This window comes from Adelges cooleyi, unplaced genomic scaffold, assembly GCF_023614345.1.
Source record: "Adelges cooleyi isolate 19-005CV unplaced genomic scaffold, UGA_ACOO_1.1 ACOO_flye_CR_arks_rails_tigmint_CR_PRNA_167, whole genome shotgun sequence".
NCBI classification, from domain to species: domain Eukaryota; kingdom Metazoa; phylum Arthropoda; class Insecta; order Hemiptera; family Adelgidae; genus Adelges; species Adelges cooleyi.
Genome location: NW_026095824.1, coordinates 1,327,543 through 1,355,026, shown reverse-complemented (window position 1 = coordinate 1,355,026; position 27,484 = coordinate 1,327,543). Strand labels below are relative to the sequence as shown.

General features: G+C 31.6%; 1 protein-coding gene across 1 annotated transcript; it reads right to left on the bottom strand.

Moving 5' to 3' along the window:
• Positions 1 to 1,505: 1,505 nt before the first annotated feature.
• Positions 1,506 to 13,880, bottom strand: LOC126832813 (MFS-type transporter SLC18B1-like). Its single transcript, XM_050563786.1, has 11 exons — positions 13,174 to 13,880; positions 9,839 to 9,934; positions 8,219 to 8,292; positions 7,993 to 8,140; positions 6,970 to 7,038; positions 6,793 to 6,904; positions 6,603 to 6,718; positions 5,614 to 5,804; positions 3,167 to 3,262; positions 2,904 to 3,072; positions 1,506 to 2,735 (listed from the first exon to the last, which is right to left on the bottom strand). Exons 1-11 carry the CDS (start codon positions 13,276 to 13,278, stop codon positions 2,394 to 2,396), a joined length of 1,518 nt encoding a protein of 505 aa, XP_050419743.1. The 5' UTR covers positions 13,279 to 13,880; the 3' UTR covers positions 1,506 to 2,393.
• Between the last annotated feature and the right edge of the window lie 13,604 nt (positions 13,881 to 27,484).

Genomic DNA, 27,484 nt, shown 5'->3' with positions numbered 1-27,484 from the left:
ATATAATATTACTTTTAAGTGTATCTGTATTCTAACTTTTTTAAAAAGGCCAAGGGGGATATCTATTCCCCATAAGAGGGACCTTATAAATACACCACTGCTTCTAGTGGGCTATTTTTTTTTTGTATGGCATATACATTAAAAAATGTTTAAACGTTAGTTATACTTTAAGTTCGATTTGACGTTTTTCAACATTAATAATGTGATAAAATTAAAAATTGAAAAAATATCCTTTATATTGGAAGATAATTATTTTCAGTACAATATTTTATGATCAAGTTGAATTTCCTAATCTGTCTTAATGACATACCAATTATTTGAACTTTTATTGTTAACATACTATGACGGCAATGCGATTTAATTTTTTATCGTATAACGCTCAAATAATTAGTTATTTCCCTTCTGTCTAGTCATTAAATTATTTGTGAACTATGATAAAACAAAAAAAAAAAAATGTTTAAGTTATAACTTAAGTACTAAAACAGAAGCAAACTTACAATCCATCTCACAATCTTAGCAATCATATATACCATTATTGTTGTACGGCGCCAGCAAGTTAAGCAGACATTCATGTATCCAAATTGCATAACCAGAGCGCCTTTATACTACACTAATTTCGTTCATTATTTCCAGAAACCTAAAAGAATGAAACACAGAATAATAATCTATAGTACGAGTAGTGTCCTTATCTAAGCCGTGAATTATATTTTTTCGAAGAGAAAAAAATGTGTAACATAATAATTGTCCAATTTTGGAAAACAAGAAATATTGGATTTTTTTTCAATTGGAAAGTAAAATATAATTTTTGCCCAGAACTTTTTAGATACTTGTTGTCTGTCGATTCGTACACTCACAGCAAACTGACATTTTTTACACAGCACGAGTGATTTTTCACTTTATTGGTTCATCCGTTCATAAATAAAAAAGTTCAAATACAATTTTCAGACATGAAGTTCTAAAACTACACCTAAAAAAGCGAAATAAAAATGCTATATTTTCTGGAGAAAAGAATTAATAATATTTTCTTTACTATACATTGATAGTACTAGACCTAAACAATTTCCTATGCAAATTTTAAAGTAAATATTTTAAAAAAGTATTCGCAGTACTGTAGTTTAAGATAAACCATGTTTAGGGTGTTTTTCTGGATTTTGAAGAGCGAGAGGGAACTTTTTAAAATTGTATAGCACATTTAGGTACTATGTATAGTAACTTTTAAGTATGATTTCTGTTATTAAGACTTGCTACACAAATAAATTGGCTTAGTAATTGATAAGATTTCGTGGGCTCAGACAAATGAAAGAAATCAATAACACATTGTAAAACTAATTTTCTGAGCTTTGCATCGTAGCTAAAATACAATACTTGTTGCCATTAAAAATCAATAAAACAATATGCGTTTGATGATAAAGATGGTAAACGTAACCAGGTACGTCACGTGTAAATACATTATGATGACCTGGCATTGGTACACGAAAAATAAATAATAAAAATAAATATTACAGGCGCAATGTTCGTTTTATTAAAAATAAAATATAATTCGTAAGTTTAATCTAAAAAAAAAATACATTATACACACAGTTATATACATTACGGGCTGTAAATTACAGCGGTCTTTGTATATAATATTAATATGGTAAAAGTTATAATGTAAACTATAATAAAACAAAAAAACCTTATCGCGTAGGCCGTGGGGGGCAAATCCGCTAAAAGACAATAATTATTATCATTAAGTAAGTAAGATAGCGGTAGTAGAAGTCTTCGATGGCGGTGGAGAGAGGGGAGGGAAGGAGGGTTAACAATATTAAACTTCCACGGTGCCCGCGTACAAAACTAATAGGTACAAAAAATAAACAGTCGGCACTAGTTACGCGTACTAAACCTATATTATAACTTAAAAAAAAAAAAAAATTGACAACAAAATGTATTCTAAAAATTTCAAACATACAATATATAAAAGTTACATTTTTTTTTTAAAAAAAAAAAATACTCGAAGGAAAAATTAACGCGTGACAACGTGCTGGTAAAAAAAATAAAAACAAAATATTGCAATGGTTATGAACGGTCGTCGTCATCGCCATTGTTCGGCGTTACCGACGACGACAGCCGAAAACATTAAAAAAGCGCATACATTAAATAATATCAAGTTATAATTTAAAAATAGCCGACAATATGCAGACACACAAACATCACCGTCGTCGGTTGTTGCTTGACGGCAAAATGGCAAACAAATTATGTAAAAGTAAAGTAAAGTGGGTACAGACCGAAGTGAGAAGGATTGCAGTTACTGTAACTTGTATGTTGGAATGTATATATATATATATATATATATATATATTATATTGTATGTATTAATGTAATATCATAGCGTTGTTCGCGAGGAGACTTGGCGATCATACTCGGGATTCCAGAGCCCAGGGAGTCCGGCCTCCTCCCGCCTCTCTGGCCACGACCACAGCGTCGTTGCCGTTGAGCCTCAACGATGACAACGACGAGGCCAGACAAGAATTGCTGAAGCTACCGTATGTGGACCCGTACCTGTGAAACGAGCCGGTCGGCGTGGTCTTGTAAGGATGACCGTTGATAGTGTACACAACAGGAGTTTTGCTGTTCGGTCCATTGATCCTGTCGGGCGTGTCTCCTCGGCCGGCAAATCCAACGGTAGAGTCACTCAACTGGGGTCCCTTGGCCTGAGGCCTCTTCTCGGTGAACACAAACCCTAACAGCGCCATGCCCTGTGTATAAAGGAAAAGTTAAAACAAAGCATGTTATTGGTTTGTGGACGGCCGAAAACTTTTCCTACGACCCGATCATAAGCTATTTTTTTTTTTTTTTTGGCAAGTCCTATTTTGAAGACCATAACCAATAGAATATATTTTTTGACCACGTCGAATTGTACTTACCAATACAGCGTGCAAGAAAATTTCGAAATACGTTCCTTGTTCGAATCCGACTAAATCGAATAAGACGCCAGCGATGGAAGGACCCAAGAAAGCCCCCAGAGCGAACGACGAAGACCATATACCCGACAAGAGGCCGTAAGTGTGTATGTCATTAGCAAAACCGCTATTGCTGTAAAAATAATATATATATATATATATATATATTCATTATATAGTCATTCTGTAAATATATTAAAGTTATTACAGAAAACTGATGTACTTACAATGCAGCTGTCATAGAATCAACAAAGGTAGGTACACAAATACACCCAAGAGCAAATCCTTGTATTATCAGACCAAAAACGACTAGAAGCATTGATCTGAAATAAACCATTTACATTAATTTAATCACATCTAGTACTTGATAAAAACAAACACTATAAGGTATTTACATAAATCAATAAATATAATATCATATTTAACCGAGTCTAAGCCGAACATACAAGTTGTTCAAATCGAAGAGATCTAAATATATTTTTATCTTCGAGATTTTAACCTTTCATTGGATATAGACACGTGTTTTATTCAAATATTTTTAAAAAAAAGTAATTATTTATATAAAATATATAATGGCTGTCTGACACCAATACATCAATATTCTAGTTAGGTCAAAATATGCGCCATTCAAAAGGCCTGAATATAATCTTATCAATTCCTAAAAATAACTTCCTTATAATTAATTTTTTTATTGTACGCCCACTTCGATAATCTTTAATTAGTAATTTACGTTTTGGATTTTAGTCTTGTGTTTTATATTACGTTATCAATATTTTAGATGCATTTTTTTTATGCTAAAAAATTTAATAGGTAAGAAAATTATAAATTAATTTGGGCCGCACTTATATCCTATCGACCTCTAAACAATCTACACACAGTATAATTATTTTTCATGGTGCCTAATGATTCATTCTTTGTACGAATTATTTTGTTCTTAATTATCAGATTTACCCGTGATGCTTTATTGTAAAAAAAAAAATCATTAAAATTTTAATAGACCAACATATTGTTAAAAAACTGCGCAATAATCATAGATTTATCGTTACAACGCAAATAAAAAAATTCGCTAAAATCTAAAAAGCTCATACTGATTTTATGAACATTAACTATGCCTATAATAACTTATCCCTAATTACTATAACGATAATTCGCCAGGGATTAGTTTTTAACTAGCAAACAGACAATATAACATTTATATAGTTTAAGATCAGATCGATTAAACTTATTTTTTCAAGCATCAATCTATAAAATTCATTTCTAATAAATAATAGGTATATGCTATTTATCATTTATAATCGACGTTAAAGGTACTTTAACGGGGCAAAAATTAAAAAAGTTCACCCTTCCATTTAAAAGTCAAGAAGAAACTCATTACTTAAACATTAACAAAATTACTTATTTTTCAATATAAAACTATGACGCGATATGTTTTTTTTTTTAATAGTCAAATAAGTGCCAAATTTATTTAGACAATTCTTTATACCGTTCTATCAGTATGGAAACTTTTTCTTTAATTCTAAATATTAGGTTCAATGTATAACTAGTGTTGAGTTACAGCATAATACAATTTTCTGAAAAACCTGTAGTTGATTGTTTTATTAAGAAAAACAAAAAAGAGTAAATTACACTTTGGATTTAATAAATATCCAAGGGGCTTTCCAGGGGAGAACCGATCAATAAAGTCAACAGGTAAATATCAGGAAAGTTTTTTTAAGCTGGTTTGGTCAAAATTCTGATTTACCTACTATTTTATTAATTATTGTTTCTAATAAGAATGTAGAAATGCCGAAAAGGAAAAGTTGTTTTCATGTTAGAACCGTTTAATCAAAAGTTATTCGAACAACTTTTATACGTTTTTTTTTTGTTGTAGACAAGTCTTTAATTCGAAATAAAACACGAAGTAACTAAGAAAAGTGTGAATTTAATCAACATTATTTTCTGCATTTTCTATTGTGCTATTTAATTAAGCCCATAAAAGTAAGTTAATTTTCTTAGTAAGTAAATTTTCGAATAAAATAATGATTTACACCATTTTTACTTTTGACGAGCTCGTTTTAAATTCGATAAGAATACACTGTATTATAAAAATAAATAGATAATAAGTAGAAATCTATACGCGCTAAAGGTTAATGCTAGGTCTGCTATTTTACGAAATCAAATAATTTTGATACATATAGCGTGCTAATTAATTCAACGTATACTACACCGTAAACTCGGAACTCGATCTACTTGTTCAATTAAAAATAAGTATATATTTATTTTTAATTAACAAAATGGTTTAATAAACGTATGTTGCGCTTTATGTAAATAACTAATCCAATTACACGATTAAACGTTCGTTTTAGGTAATTAAAACGTGGTAACGGCGCACTGTCACACTCTTGCCGGCGTATTACAGCCAATTAAAGGAACGTTAATATCGAAATCTTTCCGTTTAGATTTGAATAAGTCTACGATTTCTGAATACCGTCGAACGACTGCGAATTAAAGAGCGTTTTCCCTTCGTTATTTATGCGGTGTATCTGTACGGATCAGAAACCGTTCGACGAATGTACCGTTTCCTTATATTTAGCCGTGTTAACGTACCTACAAAGTTCCTAGGCAAACACCGCTGTTACATAAAAATGACCAAATTAAAGTCTAAATAGTGGTGTTTTTTTTTTTTTTTTAGTACTTCTCTAAGGGCATGAACGGTGCGGGTCCGACGATCGAGTAGCTGATGACCGTCAAAATCGTGCCGAAAATCATGATCTTCTTCGGGTTGGCACCGGTATCGCACACATATCCGATCACTGGCGCTACCAAAGCGTAGGTGCCCCCGGAGATGATAAACACGAATCCGACGTCTATGGGCGAAAGTCCAAACTGCACAACACATGCATACAACGTTAATGTAATAAATTAAAACTTATGCACATGATGTAGCACAATTTATGTGTTTGTTATGGGAATGTGTGTGTGTGTGTGTGTATTTAGTAGCGCAGTATGGGCGCGGCCGTTTACAATTTACAAATATATAAAATTTAATTAATATATATATTATATTATACCGTACAGGTACGGCCTACAGGTACAGTGTACACTTTGAACGCGGTTATTTTTAGCGCCAACTGGGAAATTTATTATCAATTGACATGACACGCATATACGCACACGTTACTGGCAATGCGCGAGATAACTCATCTAAAGGGCTGTGGTAAAAAAATGTGTGCGAATACATAATTGGACGATATTATAATAATGTACCGTTAAACACGTTTGGCCGAATGCACATTGTATTATTTGGATTGCGCGGTACTCGCAATAATAAATACACAAAACGCTCGTGTGTCATTATAAATTGCACATAGGAAAACGAAAAAACCAAAGTCGAAAGTCCAGTGATTAAAAAATATTTTTCAAACTCAAACGGTTATGCTTTTCGCGTGTAATAAAAATTGTCTAACTGTTGTTGACCGTAGTCACGGACAAGGTCTCACATTTCGTTTTTAATAACAATCATAATATCTTATTCTATAAAAATGTATGCGTGTGTAAAATGCGGAATGCAATAATGTACTAACCGGCCCGCGCTAAACACACCTACGCTACGTGACACATTTGTTAAGAAATCACGTGAATCTCAAGAGACTTTGTTATAGCCTATAGCAGTTGGTAACGTACCGGTCGGATGTGAGGTTCCAGTGTGGCTGAATAGTATCCCATGGCTGTGGCTGTTATCACGGTGGCCACAGAATTAATGAATACAGTAGGAACTTTCATCAGTTGCGTTACTTTAGCTGTGGAAAACAATACAAACCTTTAACGCGGGTTCAGATATTTATAATTAAAAAAAAAACTTATTCCAACTCACTTTTCGCTCTGTTTGGACTGGGCACGTCTTGTTTCATTATTAAGCACACTAGTAGAGAAGTGCCGAGCGTTATGAGTCCCATAACAATGAATGGAAGAGGAAATCCTCCGGCCTGACAACATCACAATAAATTATTACGTTTTTCTTTAACCGAAAGACATTTTTTTTTAAACTCACTTCGAACAAAAGGGCGCCAAGCGTCGGACCGACAATATATCCCATACCGTAAAACACTTCAAGAGCAGACTGTAAAATTAAAATATGTAAATGACCATTTTGTTTTATGTAAAAGCAATTATCAACTATCAATTTTTTTCACTAAAATATATTTGTATAAGTGCAACTGTCCCCTTTGCCGTAGTCGATACGTAATGGAATACCATTCTTGTAGAGACTAAAGCTTCTTTTTGTAAACATAATAAGTAACGATAAGTATCGTTTTTACTTTTATATATCACGTTTAATAAATAAATTGGTCAAGCAACAACATACAAACACATTACATCATTTTATTTTATTACTGAGGCGTTAGAAAGTGAAATTTTAATGAAATTCTGAGGCAGATATCACAACGATTTTGTACAAAAATAGAAGAAACAAGGTCACACGAAAGCGTTTTAAGTCGGTAAAGGTTACAAGTCAATGCTATAACATAATGCGCTTTCTTAAAGGAGGAACTTTCTATGAAATAAGTTTCACGCAAAACCTGGTGTTAGAGCAGGCTTAGCTAGCTGTTCTCCAATATGACTTGTCAGATACTCTAGATAAGATATTTTTTACAAATGTTGTATGACGTCTAGAGAGACTGAACTCGCAACAAAATTTGGATAAATCTAAAATTAATTTTATTATAGGGAATAGCCGAGTCAACCTGCTCAAAACTTATTTTTCAATCTGGATTTTCTTTTTGTTGTTCGATGGAAACCATTCGAGTATTATAAACCGAATAAAAGGTAATAGTCGGGCTTTTCAATGTCCGTTTGAATACAAATCCCTAAAGATTGGACGGTATAATATTCTGTGACATTTTTTATCACACCCGACCTCATGAGTCACGGCCCCGACTACGGCCATTAAATATTTAAAATCAATGCGGATGTGTACATAAAATATGAGTATTACATATATCAATATATTATAGCAAACTGAAACGCACAACTTTGCTGGCTGAACTTATTATTATAGGTATAATGTACTTACAAATGTGCTGGCTACGGATTCAGGAAAGGTGACAGCTGTCAACGAGAAAGCAGCCACCATAGCACCGGTGGCGCCTAGCGATTCCAATATCCTAAGGAACAGCGATAGTATCAGGAACAGATTGCGGCTCTCGATGTAAGTCAGATACCTGCGAACAACTTTTCGTTAGAGACGTCGCACCTCCGAAAATAGCAATTGAAATAAAGTTTAAACGTTTCGACTTTACCCGAAAGCTATGGTGGAAACGGCATTCAGCACGATGCCCAAGACCAATAAGTGTTTTAGCCCGACCTTTTGAATCTGTGAAAACAGAAACGATAACGTCAAACCAGTATTGTTAAATAAGTTATATTATGCTGTTATAGACTGTATATATATATATATGTCTTTTAAACTTTATTTTACACTATTTTCGAACTGGCTCGGCGCGTGGAAACAGTAATTGAAATCGGACCGATTATTAAATTTATTATTTATCTTTAACGTCATCCGTTTATGGGTTGCTGAAAGAAATGGCGTTTATTTTTTCAAGAAACGTTGATTTCCCAGCGGAACGCCTCGGACCTTTTATGTACATTTTAAAATAAAACTTAAGAAAACTACACTCGGACTTGATAATATAATTTTAACCGTAATGGCGCATTTTGTGGACGTCGCTGCACTTTGACGTGGCCATTTTAGACCTCTCGAGTATAACTATATTTATTATTTATAAGATAAAATTTAATATGAAGACATCGTTGAAAAACGAAATGGAGATAGGTATTGAAAAAATGAATTTATAACGCATACTTAGAAATTGTTTAAATTATAAATAGAATTTATTATGCAGTGTAATCAATTTTTGGTACGCGTAACGCGTACTTATTTAATGATTTATATATGAGGTGTCCGTTTTCAAAACCAGCTAAAAGCAATTTCTGAAAATTTTAACAAATAATTTCTTCGGATGTGCGATTTTGAAACCATCCACGACTTTCCCAACAAAGTTTGAGTTGGTTTAGTTCATTTTTATTTGATATTCAACACGTACCGTGTAATACAGTGTAGCCACTATCTTTTAGCTGGTTTTGAAACTAGAAGTATCATCTATAAATTTATTTAATTTATCGGCGCCAAAATGATCCAACCACGTAAAGTATATTTAAAGTCAAGTAGCGGCTACAAAATGTCTACGCCAAATTATTCTAGACTCCACTTCTGATTGTCACACGCAGACACGAGTAAATCATATTGGTATATTGATTTTTTTTTAATAATTTAATACTAACACATTCTTTACCCCGTCGGGCATTTAATATTACCTTTTTATAACCTTTTTGTTACTGTGATGCGGCGCGTGGGTAATTAAATACCAAATGACCCGTTTGAAAATTCTCTAAACGCCTAACGTGGTTTAACGACGACGTGCGGTACTTAAAAATAAATCAAATATTCAAAATGTTTTTTTATTCTTAAGATTTCAATGGCAAAACGAATCGTGAAGGACGCCACAATTGCTCGGAGTGATATAGCGACTGATAACCGTCGACGGCCATTTTGAGTATTTGGAATAGTTTTAAATGTTTATTTTTTTTTTGAATCCAGAATACTACAATCCCTCGGTACGTGTGTGTATGTGTAATAAGAAGAAATTAATCGTGTGGATTGCAGCTAGGTTGACATTGATACATGACAACACGTGGTTCACATTATAACTATATAGTATATAACATAATAGCTGACCAAACGTTTCTTTTTTAATTATGCCACTGCAACTACTGGACTGCGTTCGACATAATAATATTATATTATCAACGTAGGGAAAAAAAACTTACAATGATTTTAATCTCAACATTATACTTACCAAACCGCCAAAAATTGGCGATGTGATGAAAGCTATTAGTTCAAAACTTCCGAAAACAAGTCCGTATTCTGTCGCTGTGCACCCTTTTTTCTCAGCCTGAAAAATAATTATTAAATCGCCATTAGACATAAATTAAGATACTGCTGAGGGTTTCGACATTTATTTTTTTATCAGACACAATTTATACGTGTGCTTGAACATTAGACAGTGGTCCGGCAATATACATAATATGATTGCAACGGTTCAAACTTGAGTGTTCTGTTTATAATAATTTACAGATTACAGTAAACATACTAATAGTTTAAGTGTCTCCTGTCTTCAGAACAAGTAAGTTGAATAACCGGTATAGTGCAAATTACACTTGAGTATCTGTCATAATGTGACTACAAAAAAAATGTATTTAAAATTACGCATATATTGAGTAAGTGCATAAAGAAACAGGCAACGACATTACTACATGTAATCTGTAAATTAAAGGATTGTTGTTTGTTGTGAAACACAAGATAAACGCGAAAAATAATTATAATATTACTGCAAAATAAAAATGACTTGCATCATAAGTGCTGTACTTTTGATAACAAAATAGTGCTTTTTGTGTGCACTTAAGTAATAACTCAGCACGCACCCAAAACCATGCATGACAAATTCAAAGTTAACACTAGGTAAAGCAGATAATGTCTAATCACAGAGTATTCCATAAATTAATAAAAACAAATATTGTTACATAATATATGTGTATTTATATGTGCATATTTACTTGAAATATTTATTAGAAAATAATAAAAACAAGAGAATCTCTGCGACAACAGATTAAATATAAAAATAATTTAATAATCATAATTTATTTATCGGATTAAAGTAAAAATTTTAACTATTTAAGGATTTGTCATTTGTGTAACTTTTTATAGTCACATTTATTTATAGTCAAAGATCATCATAGTTTTGAAATATTAACTTTATTGTCAGAGTTGGAATAAATAAAATCCAAGTTTAAAGTTTATAATAATCATTTTTTATCTATATAGGAGTATACAGTCGCATAATCCCAAAAATACCCTACGCATAATTAAATGTTAAAAAAGGTTCACACTAAAAAAAATTAAACCGATTTTCATTTAGGGAAGAGAGCGGATAAACGGAGTAAATGTAAACGTGTTTTTTTCAATTAAAATAATCGCTCATTTAAAATTTATAGCTGAGAGCTTTTAATTTTAAGATATTAATTATTAGTACTAACATATTATACAAGTGAATAAAACACAATTATTTTAGGTTTATTCTAGAAGACAAATTACATTTACATAAACACACCGGTCATATTTTATTAAATCAATGTACTTTAATGTAATGTTTGACATTTATGAATTATAATAATTGGGCTTACAATCATGTCCTAATATGTTTTAAGTAAGAATTGTTTTTTAAAATTATGTAATGTTAATTGATTATGTTGAGGGTGCTAAACGTTTTTGTGTTATCTTTATAGGAAAAAAAGTGAAGGCAGAGCAGCCCATGTGCCTAGGGCCTCAAAATGGTTCAATTGGGCCCCCTCTGTGATGTTTTTATTTGTTACATGAAATGTAATATAATATGTTTTGTTATAAGGCACATAATTATTTTATTTTTTATAGTTTATAGTAGCTTTGTGTACACAGGCCTGTAGTAAATGTCAAGTAATATACTTATTTTAAACATGTTCTACTTTTCAAAATCAAATGTTATTAAAATTGTAAAAGCGCATGGTGTAATGTTTTTCCAATTTGCTGAATCGTGTAGAAAATTGAATGTATTCGACAAATTTGAATGATCGAATAAGCATAAAAAAAAACTTTTTTGATTAAGCTTTTGTAGACCGTCAAAATGGATTGCACATAAACAACGAACGATTGCTATTACACAATTATTGTTATTGAATGTTGTTTCAATAAAGAACAATAAAACAAATCTTTAACTCTAGTTTTTTTATCGACAAATAGCTGTGAACAGCGGTTGATTATATTTTATTCGTTTTTAATATAACAATAATTCTTATGAAACCAGCGTTGAAGCTAAAACGATAAATGTATCATAGATATCATCATATCAAATCGGTTACAAATGAACGCGGTGTCAGGCACGAGGACACAATAAATTAGTATTGTAATTCGCGCGCGAGACAAAAAAGTACATTTCCGTCGATTGCGGCGAGTAAGCATTTTGGGAAAATACACCTCGAACGTCCTATAACCGGCCCAAAGCTTTTAGAACACCATAAAATACCATAAAAATGTCAGAAAAAAACAGGTATCGTACGAGCGGGATGTGAATATAATATTATGAGAGACGTCCCCGTATACGTTTTTAGACCGGTATGTTTTTTTTTCTGTTTGGAAATATCTAATTGACATAATATAACGCTCACAGCGGGCACATCTCATTAGAGCACGCGCCAGGTTCACATGCATATACCACGTGTTAAGGGGAATCAACTCGCCTTCAGAGACAGGTGCGATATAAGCACTTAAATTCAAAATAATAACAATGCGCTTAAATGCACGGTGCACTATATGATTTTTTTTTTCGTATGCATCAAGTGCAAACAAAACGCTACAAAAATATTATTAAAACAGATAATTTACAAACAAGGTTGTTGCATTGCAGTATTATTATTATTATTATTATTATTAATTTGTTTTCCTATTGACACCTGTCTTCCGCGGTAGTTATGAAACACTTAAAGCCGCAATCGATACGACCGACTTTTACAAAAAGATCAATAAAAAAAAAAAAAAAAAATGATTTTTCTAGGTCACATTGGATAATATTCGCAAGTTAGCTGTTGGTAGACGTCATATTTTACTAGAGCGCGTCGAAATTTGTGCATAAATAAGTAAAATACTGTTGTCGTTATTATTGTTATTATTAGCTTTGATCGATAATAATAATTTAAACCGAGATTTGGTATTTCAAGCGACAATAGCTCAGTCCAAAAGTACCAAAATACGACACAATAAACGGTCGCGTTGACATTAACTGTGAACATTAAAACAATATTACTATATTTGCGCAAATCGAACGCGTAAACAACGAAATAATTATCATAATGCCGTTTATCACAATAATATCAGCTTGTGTACTATAATTAAGATAAACTACATCTGGGGAAACACGGGTTATTTGGAAAAATATCAGCCAACAATATACAAAAAAAAAACGGGAAAACTCATCGCCGGTGTAGTGCACAAAACATTTAACGTTAAAAGCTATTTCTAAGGTAAAATAATTGTATCGATGTGAACCAACAACGACGCGGGCGAGTCAAAATTAACACAAATAAGTTATTTAAATATACTCACTTCTTCCGGGTAGAAAGGCGCCTGTAAGGAAATGCATATGGCGCAGCAAAAGTGCACCGACCCGACCATGGCCAAGATCATCCATTCGGTGGCCGACAGCTTCATGGTGTCGTCTGAGCGTCCGTTTAACCCCTGTTGTGTTGTCCAATCTCGGCGGCGATGGGTCGGGGTGGACGCCGGCTGTGTTTTTTAATCTTTCTCTCTCTCTCTCTCTCTCTCTCTCTTATAGTATCTAGTCTGAGCACGTTTAATTAAATTGAATACATTTTAATAACTAAAAAAATATGGAGAAAATGTCGAGACAACCCGTAAGTATAGCGTGTCGAAAGAGCAAAAAAAAAAAAAACTACACTCTCAGACCACCGCCGAGGGCCTGTGGAAATGGAGCGCGTCGGTTTTTGAGCCGGCTGAACAGTCCAAACGGCGTCCGCACAAGTCTGACAACTGAACACCGGTCGGACCTCGTACAAGACACTAACCGTTATATTATTTATTATTAGAATTGTAATAATTGATTGTACACCAACACACACACACTCACAACAAGACTAGAATATTATTACAGCGGTTACCTACTACTGATAACAGACCACCGTCGATTAGGCGAAAACCGCGGTAGGCGAAACGTTTGACGGGAGCTGACGCCGACGTGCGCCCGGCCGTTATCAGTGGTTATCGCAGCACGGCCGTCGGACCGTTCATGACCGGGCGGTCATCGTCGCAAGTAGATTTTATACGCCGTCGGTGACCAGACGTGACCGGACCACGACCTAGGTCCGAGAACGGCGGAACGGTAGGAGGAGGAGGTGGAGGGACGAGCCGGGAAGAGCTGATTTAGCACGAGCAACTTCGAACCGGTCGAACGTGTGTCGTTCGGTTATTTATTTTATATTTTATTTTTGTTATTTACAACGACTTGCAAGTACACCGCGACCATGTAAGAGGTATAGAGGCTTTCCGTTTTCAATTCCCGACCTAACCCAACCAGCGAGTTGTCTCACTTGAGTTACATAATCGCGCGCACGCGGTACAACTGTTGAATATGCATTACGATAATACAACATTTATAGGCTACAACGTTTAAAAAGTAATATCGGTTTGATACTAAAAATACAAATAACGAAGAATCATAAAAAAAAAATTATGGGCAAGTACACTGTCGCGTCGTTGTCCGCAATCAAGGGCGTCCATCCGTATGCGTGGGAATGTCACCTTTTTTGGAAAATTTATTTTTGTCAGATTTGCGGTCCACATAAGCCAAAGGCCCTAAAGAGTGGCCATTGAGTTGCACGTTTTGTAAATAACAACTTAAAAGATGTCAATTATCGTTACGAAGTTATTCTGCTTGTTTGAACTTTTAAGTATAATTTATTGAACGGTACGTCAATTAATTGGCCGAAATTAATTATGTTTACGAAATCTCCATGTACAGTGGCAAACCTCTGCCTTCGCTCGCTATTGACCAGGAGTAGAAAAGGAGGGGCAAACAGAAGTCGTTCGAGCTAAACTTTTTACTGCCATGTGCCTTAGACGGATTGTGTCTTTGTATCGAGTTTTACTTACTTACGGTTATTTCTTATTATATAGCCGTTTGCCTTCAGTGAAATAAATAATAGCCGGCGTGGTTTTGTCGCAGACAAAGTTAAATAAAACATTTGCTTACAAATGTACACGAATGTATAAAAACGACACTTCAACTCAGCGCACATATATTTTCTTCGTTAAAATAATTAGCTAAAAAAAATCTAAATTAAAAAAATAACATTAAAAATGAAATCGTAAACACTTAAAATGCCATTAAAACGCCTTTAGTGTTTAATTAACTTGGCTATCTATTTAGATAAGACATTATGTAATTTTATGATCGTTCGTAAAAAAAAAACAATGTTTAGCTACAAAAACAAACTGTTTTCCCGTTTATAGCAAAATACATATTATTAACAATAAAAATGTATGTGAAAACTACAATAAACATTTTGTATTTGTTCTAATACATAAAATACCAATTTTAAATAATTATTTTTATTCGGTGTTTTATTAACCCAATAGATTATAATTAAATATATTTGAAACGTTCTTAGCGGGATTAAAAATATTTCCAAGCCAATATTTGCATTATTTGTTATAATTTTTTGACGGTTATATCTATACACACTGTAATGTGAGCACAGTGCAACTGTTATTAAATTGTATTAAATAATTGAAACTGAATAGAATAATGCGATCCGCCTTCTTTTGAAATTGGCAAATTGTCACAAAATATCTAAAAGTTATTTCCTACTTATATTCTAAATTTATTTAAATTTCCAAAAATTATCCACATAATACTATAATTATCAATTTTTTAGAAAACATTTTTAAAAAATAATTATTCCACAGCTAATATAAAATGTTGGCATACTTATAGACAATGTTGTGAAGTCTCTGAACACACATTTTTAAGTACCTATTTAATGTTGCTTACGGATTAATTATTCATTAGTATATAAAAACATGCTAATGGATCTGATTATTTTTTTAACGCTGTCAACATCTGATATCAATGTTTTTTATTATAATTACTAAAAATACACGATTGTAGAACCATAAATTAACAATGACGTAATAAAATGATAATAATAGTTTAACATCACAAATAATAGGTACAATTATAGATATTATAAGTAAGTTACTGGGCATACAACAATAAGTAATAAATAATAATTAACTTTGGTGTAGTTTATGAATGAATCTAAATGTATGTTTTAGGGTTCGTTAACTCGTGAAAATAATAATTCATATTTCATAGTTTATCTCTTGGTTAGACAATATGGTTGTTGTATATTTTTATAATATAAAACAACTTTGTTGACATCCGGAAGTTCAATATGCGTTCTCTATAATCTATTTATAGATTTCTTACTCAATTTTTGAGCAAAATTACTTGAATAGGACTTTAAACTAGCCTATGTGTATTCGGGTTCCCACCGAGCAACGGACGTACTCGTAAAACACATTTACCTTACATCAGCCAACAATTAGTTGTTATTATTCAATGTTTATGTGTTTTAGGCCACAGTCCACGTACGTTTTGTACCTTACCTTAAAATTATTTTACTGTTATAGTACTATATGAGCGTAAACATTTCTAAGTGGTCTGTTCATAAAATATGAGAATGTTATTTAAATATACAAAACATGGTTATCAAGTTACAATTTTGGCAACTGTATTTTTAATTGAAAATTATGTTGCGTTTTAACAAGAGTATACCTAATATTATAAGTTCTCTGTGCTATTAACACATAACTTTCAAATCGATTTTAGTGAAGAACGGTTAAAAACCTAATTAAGTAAACAGTAAACTGAATAAACGAGTTTATAGATTAGTATAATTATTTTATTACTAGGTACTTAACATCTGTAGCCTATGCTTTATAGGTTATATAATATCCACAAAATTTCACATATTGTGTACGCTGATATTTTAGTTGGTGTACTGAAACATTTCAAAAATAAAAATAAAATGTAAATCACTACAGTTTTTAAATACAAATTTAACATGGTCGTTATTATGAACGCCTACCTTTTAAACCTTTTTTTTGAATGACAAGATTGAGCACGTTGAATTTTTTAATCTTATACAACGACGTCGAACTTATATACACGATCTATCGTTTAAAAAAACTGGTCTTAAAAATATATAAAAAGAACTCTCCAATTGACAATTCGAGCTCTCAAATAGCTTTAATTAGGTACTAATGGCTGTTTGCACAGGCTATACTTACAGTTTAAGGACAGCCTAACAATACTCAAACCATAGGTTTTATAGCTTTATTTTGATTTATATAAATATATATATATATACTTTTTTTACATAACTATTTATGAATATCTGTAATATTTTTATTATTTTTTGGCGATCTATGAATATTAGGGAGCCCGCTTGTTTTTTTATTAAAATAATAAATTAAAATATATACATAATAATGGTGCAAGCATAAGCGCATTAAACTAATAAAGTTTTGTAAGACAGTTGTTTATGCATGGACCATAGTCCATAAAGATAGTGAAATGCTTTTAGTATGTCTAACAAATAAACAACAGAAGAAAATCATCATACATGTTTTTGGTACGGTGTCATTTTTTTACTGACAGTTATTTCAATATGTAATTTTGTTTTGTTTTGCAAATGTAAGTTGTTAATAAGCTGGAGACACCCATCTAATTTAATAATTGGTAACTGAACAAAACTACAACCATAATAATATGCCTTATCAAATGATGAAGTATACTATAGTTGATTTGAGGACAGAATTTATAAGCTTAAATAACTATAAATCAAACCTTTTTTGTGGGTCATTCTTTCTTAAGTGGATAAATTGCGGATCTATAATACTTAGTACTATTTATTATGTGCTCATTGTGTTAAGAAATCCAATTAAGATAAATCGAGTAATCCTAATGCTTATCACTAAGTGTAATAACTAATTCGCAATTTGTATTATTGAATGTACGTATATGAAATAATGTTTGGATTGTACTCAAATATGGACTATGACACAATTACAACATAATTGAATATATAATGTAGAATTCTGATGGAAAATTGTTGTCTATATTAAAAAAAGTAATATTATATCCTACTAGCTTAATGTATAATCATAGGCAAGTTTCTACTATCATCTTTATTATTGTACGCATAATGTGTTCAATAAATGTAAGTTTTAGTATGCACACCACATTTTCTAGTCATGCGTATAAAATGAGTTACGAAAAAAATAAATTATAACTTTAAAATACATTCCAAAATAATAAATAGAAACCCACAGTTAATTTGAAATTGCTTTTATCGGCTAAAACTTAAATAAAATCAAACTATTAATAGTTACTACTCTGATAGTAACTAACTCGCTTAAGTATACTCTAGGATGTCACTCCTTAATCAGACCCACGTCTAATTGTGAGAGCGCTGTATAAAGTTAGCAGCAATATTAGCTGAAGCTGACGGTAACAAAAATTTGGATACATGTTATAGCATGTATCCAAATTTTCAAACTGATATGTTAAAAACAGAATAAGAATTTGAATTTGAATGTTTGTTTGGTTCATCCTGATTCCTGAAAAGTTGCAAGAAACGAGATACGACCCTTTTCGTTGGGGCAGTCGGTATACACATGTGTATTAAGACTATACTATCGTCTTAAATCGCAAGGATATTATAGATCAGAAATAATCACTATTCAGGCGCCAGCAGGCTAAAGCATGTGCTATGTTCTATCATTTTAGCCGTTAGACTTTAAGTGGACTGTAACTTAAATATATTTTAAGCATACATTCTTACGCGTCAAAAATAATACCTTTTATAGAAAAAAAAAATGTCTCGCTTGAATCATATAACACTAACATAGGGCATTCCATCTGAATGACATAAATATAAGGAATAAATTGTAACAAATACAAAATGATTAGGACTAACAAAATGTATCATCAGGTAACACATTATTCAAGTAAAAGTAATTCGAATAAATTGTGCAAAAATAAATCTATTAACGTTTTATTCGAACAAGAATTTGAACAACTCTGATCAGGCCCGGTTATGCCGGCCCTAGGCCCCTAAGTGCTGTGCGTCCAGTGTCTACATTCGGTGAATTCGGCCTTGGATATTTCTTTATAATCTATTATCTACTCAAATGCTTTTCTACACATTTTTTTTTATCGTTTGAGAACGAAAATACACAACATCGCACATGTTTTTCTTATCGTGGTTTTAATTTTAGTCGTTTGATGTAGCATCTATCGAAATACAATCTAATATTATTCGTGTTAGAATGTAATTGCATCATTCACGGCTGGACGAGGTATGAGAGTGGGCACGTATACAATAATAACTGTTTTTTTTTCGCTTACCTTTTCAAAAGATCTAACGCAAGTCTTGAGCGATAAGCCCGACTTTCCGAATGACCATCGTGCAAGTACACCTCGTCGCAGACATACCGATTCGACATGTAAACAGAACTGAATTAGCAAATGCCGTTATTTATAATAGTTATTATTTGCACAATAAGACGTGCAAAGGCCGCCGGTACAACGCAACGGGCTTCGCCGAGTGTGCCGTTTGATCGATAAAAAATTAAATATTAGCAAAATAAAAAACACACGCGGCAATTCGTATTCGATGTGATTCTGAAACCCGAAAGGGAAAGCAAAAATTATTTTCAAAAATCAAGTAAACGAACTGCGGACGTTTTTTTTTTCACGCGAACACAACATGTCGGGTCAAACTGAATTAAAAATGTTAACTATATTTTGTAGGAAACTGATATAATTCATTCGCAGCCGTGTATTCCGAGGACATTAATAGTAGTTATTTTTTATTGCGAAATTTGCTGTATTAAAATATTAAATATCTACCTAATGTATTGTGTCGTGCCAAAACAATATTAAGAGGTGACCGACTAATAGCCGGGAAGTGGCTATTCGAATCGGGATCAGTGGTTTCAAGTTCAAGCGAGCCAACCTTGAACCAGGTTATTATTACCGGCGTTTTGCGTTTAATACACGCGCATAACGACTGCGGCCGAGATTGATATAAACTAAATTATCAAATATTCTAAAGTCACACCAAAAAAAAGAGATAGTTTTAAAGGGGCCAGGGTTGCAGGTTTTACTTGATGTTAATTTAAAGGATCATTGTATGTTTCCAGTATATTTATTCTAGTCCTCTATTTGTCCAGTGTCCACGTTCGCCATAATACCTCTATTACTAAAGTTTCTTCATCTATTCGCTTTATTACATGTCCAAATCGTTTTAATATATTTTTTGTCATTACGCTACTTGTTGAATTTTATTAATTCTTAATCAGTATTAAGTTTAGAACGATTTTATGAAGTGTATGAATTCCGTAAACCTTGTGAAAATGTATAATGTGTACTGTTAAAATTATACTATCTATCGTTAACTAAAAATAGGACTCTGACTGCAACAATGTTTGCTTTTTAACTTCGGTGCGAAGTGTGAAGATATCGGTTTTATTTCGTTTAATATATTTTTTTTTTTTATTAATCAATTATAATGATGACGGTTATAACGCATTTTGCTACCTGCTTAGTTTATTAATTACAGATCCTAGACAATGAAAAGATTTAACACGGGGAAAACACTTATCACAAGAATATGCGTCAGACTTGTTCTTATTTAGCAATCAATATATTGTTTTATCTATACACATACATAAATACATTATATAGTATTTTTACTTGTATACAAATGTAAATTGTCATGAGCATTGTAAATAAGAAAATGAGCACCACGTTTTTGTATTTATTCGAAGTGACTTTTCTGTTTTACTCTGCTCACAGTTAAAATGTTTCTTTTAAATTGAAACTGAACCCATTGCGCCGCCATTGTGGTCTTTATTATTGTATTTGTCTAATAACTGAAGCTATCGTGAATCGGCTAGCTTACTTTTTAGCTACAATACTACGTTTCCTTGCGTGCTTAAAACGAGCTAGTTAACTTGTAGTGTTAAAAATAAGTAAAGTAGAAACACTTTCTCAATCGGTTAAGAATTAAGGTGCAGTTAACTACAGAAGTTGACTAATGCAGCAAAAGTGAAACCAGTGTAAGCCACGAATGTAAACTGTAAACAGTGTATTTACCGTGCAAATGTAAACTGTGACTGTTAATGTGAGTTAAGTAAATCCTGGATTAACGTGCGTACAAATCAATTTCAAATGCATTGGCTAATGCGATTTAATTATTAATTTTTCTCAAATTGAAATAACTTTGAATTGAAAATCGCATAAAATATCAGCTAATGCGCGTTTACTTAATTCTAGTTGAATTATTAATTCGCTTTGACTGATTGGAAACACGGTAAATGCGAATTAAGTTGATGAGTATTTTCATATTTATATTACATTTTTAATTCCGAATTTATATGTATTTCAATAAAATGAATCGAATTAAGTAAATTAGGTATTAATTCGCATTGGGCTAATACATTACAAACGGTTTCTATACAAATTACAAGGTTAATTTTTCAACCTAGATTTACTTAACACGGTAACACTTCTGTGTTTTGATCTCGCAATCGTTTTATAAGTTTAAACAACAGAACAACTCGAATAAAAATTAAAAAAAAAATAATTAATTAAAAAAAACCTATTGCCTACGCCATTGATTTCGACGGACACCGGTTAAATTTATAACTGCTATGACGTCTGTAAAATTGTATTGTATACACAAAAAAATTAAATTATAATTATTTATAGATGTCGATGACCTATTTTCAAATACGTAGGTATAAGTTGAATTATAATTATTTTGGAAATCTTAAAATAATTATCTATTATTTGTTAATTACAGGATTTGACGTCATTGCGGACGGCGGAGTAAGTCAAATTAGATGTGTGACGGTTTCACAGCATTTTATTAATAAAATGGAATAGATTTATTGATAAGTACACTACTCAGTAGCCAGTCTTTGAAATAACGGTCTAGACGTCGGGAATAAGTTTTCAAATATTTTTTTTATTTCTTTAAGTCTTAAGTACAACTTGTATGCACTTATTCGCTTTTTTCTGCGTTTATTTACCTACATTTCTATAATCGAAATATGTTAGTCTGACAATAAAGCAATTTGGTCACTAAAACATTTAAAGCTATACGTGTATTTATTAAGCAATACATCAATACATGTTTGATTCTCCACACCAGTTCCCCCAGTGAGGCCCAATTAATCTTTAAAAATACTGATATAAAATTATAAATTAAGAAATGTTTGCTGTTTTACACTTTTTTTTAAATAATAAATAATGGCAATTTATCATTTTAAATGTTTTACTATTTAAACTCATCACATTAATCCAAGACTAAATCGTTTACAAGGCTATTATACTTGTTTCTATAGATAAGCGACCACCGTGTCTCCTAATCAAATTGAGTCTTCATGCGTAACAGATATGCTTGTGGTAAATTGTTGAATCTAGTCCGATTGAACGTGGAACAATAATTAGACATATCTCTAGTACCTACAAACACTTTGTTAAGACGTAGTAGACATAGTTAAGACCTTTCTTATTCTATGTTTGCATTTCTTCTTCGTCAATTGGAAACAAAATTGGTTAGGTACGCGGTTGTGCCAATACGACATCAAAACGATAACAACCTATTCGAAAACCAAATTTAGTACAACCCAACTACTTATTTTTTTATTAAAATTCAAATTTGTAATTTACAGAGCAGCGGGTGCGTGCTTTAACCCATTTTTATTCCAAATATCAACTAATAGTGTGATATCTAATATAGTAAACAAATACTAATAAAGTTCAAAAGTTATAGTGGATTAGGTACGCACTAAGACTTATGAGTTATAATTATTTAGCGAGTTACCTCTCGACTTCGAATAAGATTTAAAAATTATAATGATTTTTATTTACAAGAATATAATAGGTATAAATGTTTTACATATTATATTATAATTTATATGCATTATAGAAGTGCATTAATTAAAGTATTTTATTATACAATATTAATAATTATAGTTTTAAAATGCAAATTATTAATGAAAACGATCATTAAAATAATAAGAAAAGTCACTAGATATGTACAAAGTACAACAAGAAAATAATTGCTTCTTATTCAAATTAACACTATCGCTAGTTTTTTTTTCATTGCGCCTAAAAAGGTTTTGTGATTTATAAAAAAATAATTTAAAAAGTTGGCAACTAATTACCATACAATTGCAATGTAAGTATACAAGATTTATATTCAATACAGCTACGTATGAATGCCATTTTTTTTATTACTTAATTAAAATGATTAAGTTACTGAAAATAATTTTAATGTTAACAGAAGATGGTCTAAACACTTTTTGAATGTTTATAAATTTGTATTATCTTTTGTTTGAATTATAAAAATACCATACCTCAGCATTTTAATTGATACGTACAGCGTTTTAGGAAAACAAATAATAATGTTTATAAAATCTTTCGAACATCGTAAACACATTTGTTCTAAGAAAATAAATGTTAATGAAAGTCAAATAAAAATGACAATACTATTAGTTTATGTGGAGATCAACTTGATTATTTTTTTTATTTTATATATATATATGAAGAGTGAAAGTGTCAAACGTTCCAAGTGCCAAAGTATAAAAATTGAACTTTATAATTTGATTTGTATTTTATTCATTACCGGAAACACTTTAACATATTTTTGAGTTTTAAGTATGATTGTTTTTTTTTTTATAAATAACTATTCTTTACTTGAAAAATTTACAAAATTGTTTCCGGTAATGAATAAAATACAAATCAAATTAAAAAGTAAAATTTGTATACATTGGCACTTGGAACGTTTGACACTTTCACTCTTCATATATACAAGCGATAACTAACACGACTCTAAGATAACCCGAAAAAATTAAAAAGGAATTTGAAATTTAAAATTTAAAACTTTTTTTTCGTGTACAGTATAACTAATTGTCCTTAAAATACATGTCTAAAATGTGCGTTTGACAATTATTTAGACACTCTAATGCCAAAATGTAGTGTGCTAAAGTCAGGTTAAAAAATAACCCTTTTGTGAGTCCACGATACTTTGTAAACAAAAAGGAAATGGCAGTTGTGTAACGATTCTTAACGGTTAGGTTAAGTTAGGTGCAATTATTTTTCATAATACTTATTACATGGTCGTACGTTTAACTGATTGTAACAAATTTGTATTATACAGATTTCAAACGAATACGGCCACTGCATTTCGTTTAGAGGTCAACTTCGTATAACTATAACGTGTACTTTGAAAGAACGCAGAAGGTCAATCCAAAAATCAAAACGCTCTCTAAAAGTGCGAACATCGCGTTTCACATAAGTCCATCCGGGTTAAGTCGTCTGCTCTCCAGTTGTAAAAACATTGACCAGATGAAAGAAAATAACACAACAGTAATGGCAAAACATCTCGATATTAGTCATATGGCAATTACTCGACATCTGACACCTGACAAACTACATGTGTATTGAAAAGTGCCAAAACGTTATTTGGTTGGTGTGTATGTTATATCCTTAAATGTCCCATGAAACGGACAGCTGGTAGATTTTATTTTTCAGGATTACATGGGAAAGGAACGTTTTCCAATTTGGCTAAATTGTTCACCGTATTATTAAATTTTTTTTTAAAGTAGTAGCTTGCAATTTAAAAAAAATGTCTACGTTAAAAAAACATAACTTAAAGATAATATAATATTACAATAATCAGAAAACAAGTTGATATGATCAAAATCGATTATCTGTTTTGGTCCAATATTGTCTATATGTTCTCCCTTGATAAACAGCCGCAAGAGTAGGCGTCTAGTAGTAGCTCCGGCCACCACTGTAAGACGTTACGTGTCCAATTAAATCTTATTATATCTTTAAGTGTGACTTTATTATAATATTATCTATTGTGTCACTGTGTAACATTTTCTATATCGTTAATAATTATTATTTATCAAGGACAAGGTTATTAGTCGACAATAGCTTCGCGAATATTACGACTATAATAATAATTAACTATTGCGTGATTTATAAAAAAAAAATGTTTTAATCCAATTTCGTTTATGAATTTTATCAGTCTCGATACTTGATGTATTTTCATTTGCTTTGTACTTTTTCTAACTCACTAATAGGATATTACTAACTGGGGTTACATATCATAGTATCTTATTCGAGAATTGAACGTACCAACGTTAAATGTTAATGGGCCCCTTCACTACCATTTATTAAGGCGCATTGTATAGGCAATTTTTCACTAAAACGACTGAAAATATTAACTGTATAAACTTAGTAGTTTATATTAGTATAATTAATGTAATAGGTATAAATTTAAAAAATACATAATTTTTACAAGCAAGCAAAATTCCCAAACGTAACCTCAACTATAAGTCGTGCGATTTGTTTCTAGAAATATTTCACGTCTTCCACAGTTAAAAGAAGGATCCACTACAGGATACATTGACAAGGCTATTTCCTGTCATTAAAATGGCGAGACTAAGTACTATTTCATAATCCGTCTTTTTAAAAAACTAAAACCGGCGATAACCATATTATACACGTGCCTTGATCATTTGCTAAATGAGTAATTAGGTACACCGTACACGTGACTATACGCATCACTTTAATCGATCAATCTTCTTTTTGAACATTATATTCAAGCTGTAAATTCGGCTTGAATGGCTTATTATATTCATCTCTATCTGCAATTATATCATCCACACGTGTACGTGTAAGTTGTGCAAGTTTTCATGCCGGTTTCCGTGACCTTGGTTAATGTTAATAACAGATGTTGTTAGATAATAATAATATTTATAAGGATTACGGATGAAAAAGCAAATGTCAATTATTGTAACCGTTTATATTGTATTATTAATTACTATGATTGCACAAGACTTTTTAACGTTTGATTCCGCGTGCAATATGTATCAATAATAGTAATTGTATTCGAACGTTTTGTCGTGTCGATGACAAAACCATTTATTAAACTCAACAATATTATGTTGTCTGTCATACCTAAAGACATTTGTCATTTCAAATTCGACGGTGAAGTCACCGTGTTGTATAATATTGTACAATATAAGTAATTGAAAATTAACTGTACATTTTATATTTATAGTCAATAACTTTTAATTTTATTAAAAATTGTCACACACACAAATTTAGGCTTCACTAATAAAACAAATATTATTACCATAGAATGATGAAATATTCTAAATTGATAGTTGTATTTACATTTTTCCTATCATTTACAATAAATAATATCACCCGTGTACACAACCACCTATTTCATTCTGTCATTCTTAGTATTACTTATTAGTATTGTAATGGCTACCTATCTTTAGTTAGGTGTTTTCAGCCTGTATTGATTTGACGATAAGCGTCCGTAAACAATAACTTGTTAAAACGGTTACTGTTGATAAAATAATTGCAAAACAAGTTTGGATAAATAAGTTTACTAGATTTCTATTGAGTTACGCTTAACGCCAAACTGATAAAACGCCAATGTTTGGTTACATTGTAATTTTTTCAAAAAAAAAAACTTTAACAAATGGTTACAGCAAACCACAGGACACAACATAATATTCATATTATACATTATAGTTATATCCGTTATATTGTATTTTATCCTTTTCTGTACCGACACAGCATTTTCATTTTGCGCATGTAAATATCTAACTAAATATTATTCAGCGCTGGGAAACAAAGTACTTTTGACGACGATAACCTTTTATTTAGCCTTTACGGAAGTGCTTGTGTTCGGCTGTTTCCAAGTACTTAAGTACAGTAGATATTGTTATTTAAGTACAACAACGCATTCGCCTAATAAAGTTTAAGTGGTTTGTGTTAGGTATTTATAGCACAATGTAATTATCAATGCGTTATATTCAAACGCACGCGCCACAAACACAAATAATGTATAGTTAAAAATCAACCATTACTTTTCTCTCAAAAGCTCAACTGTTATGTGATTAAGGTTTTCATAAATTACCGTAGAAAAATATTCGTACGATTTAACATACAAACTTGTTTTCGCTGACGGCTCAGACTGATCAAACATAGGTGATGTTATCTTCAAAGCTAAGTTTCATTGTCTGCTGTGTAAAAACCTGCAATAGTTAAACAACGAATATAGGCTGTAGCTCTGAGGATGGACTCTGCTACCAACCTAGTCAACACGTGGATATTGAGTATATAAATTATACAAATGTATAGGTACTCAATATATTGTTTTGAGATTTGTGTACGACTTACAGTTCTATCCACGTGTTCAGTTTTTCGCTAACGTATAGTATTGGATTAGCTGCAGAGTACTGAGTACATCTTCAGAGCTACAGCCTATGTTCATTTATGTATAATATCATTTCCAGTGACACAGCACAAAATTTGTTATTATCCGCAAATCACCCTTCTGCCCTGACCAAGTCCAACAGAAAAAGGTCCAATTTGCATAACAGATAATTCAACTATTAGTAACTAGAATACAGATCAAATGAAACCTAATAGAACTTTATATATAAAATTTAAATTAAATTCCAGGTCTTCTAAGGCCCAACAGTTGAGACAGTAGAGAAGAGTAAAAAGCTCTTCTCAACATAGTACCTAGCAAATTGGCGAACACGACAAAGTTAAGCAGAGCAACTTCCTCGTTCCAGGAAAGCCTGTAGTGTAAAACCTTGTAAACTTCGTTTTTCATCCTAAACCCGACCAAAAAGCTATCTATTGTGAAATAAAGAACTGTACGACAGATTAATAAATACTAATATTATTGTGAAGCTCAAGTTTCAATTTTTTTTTAATCAA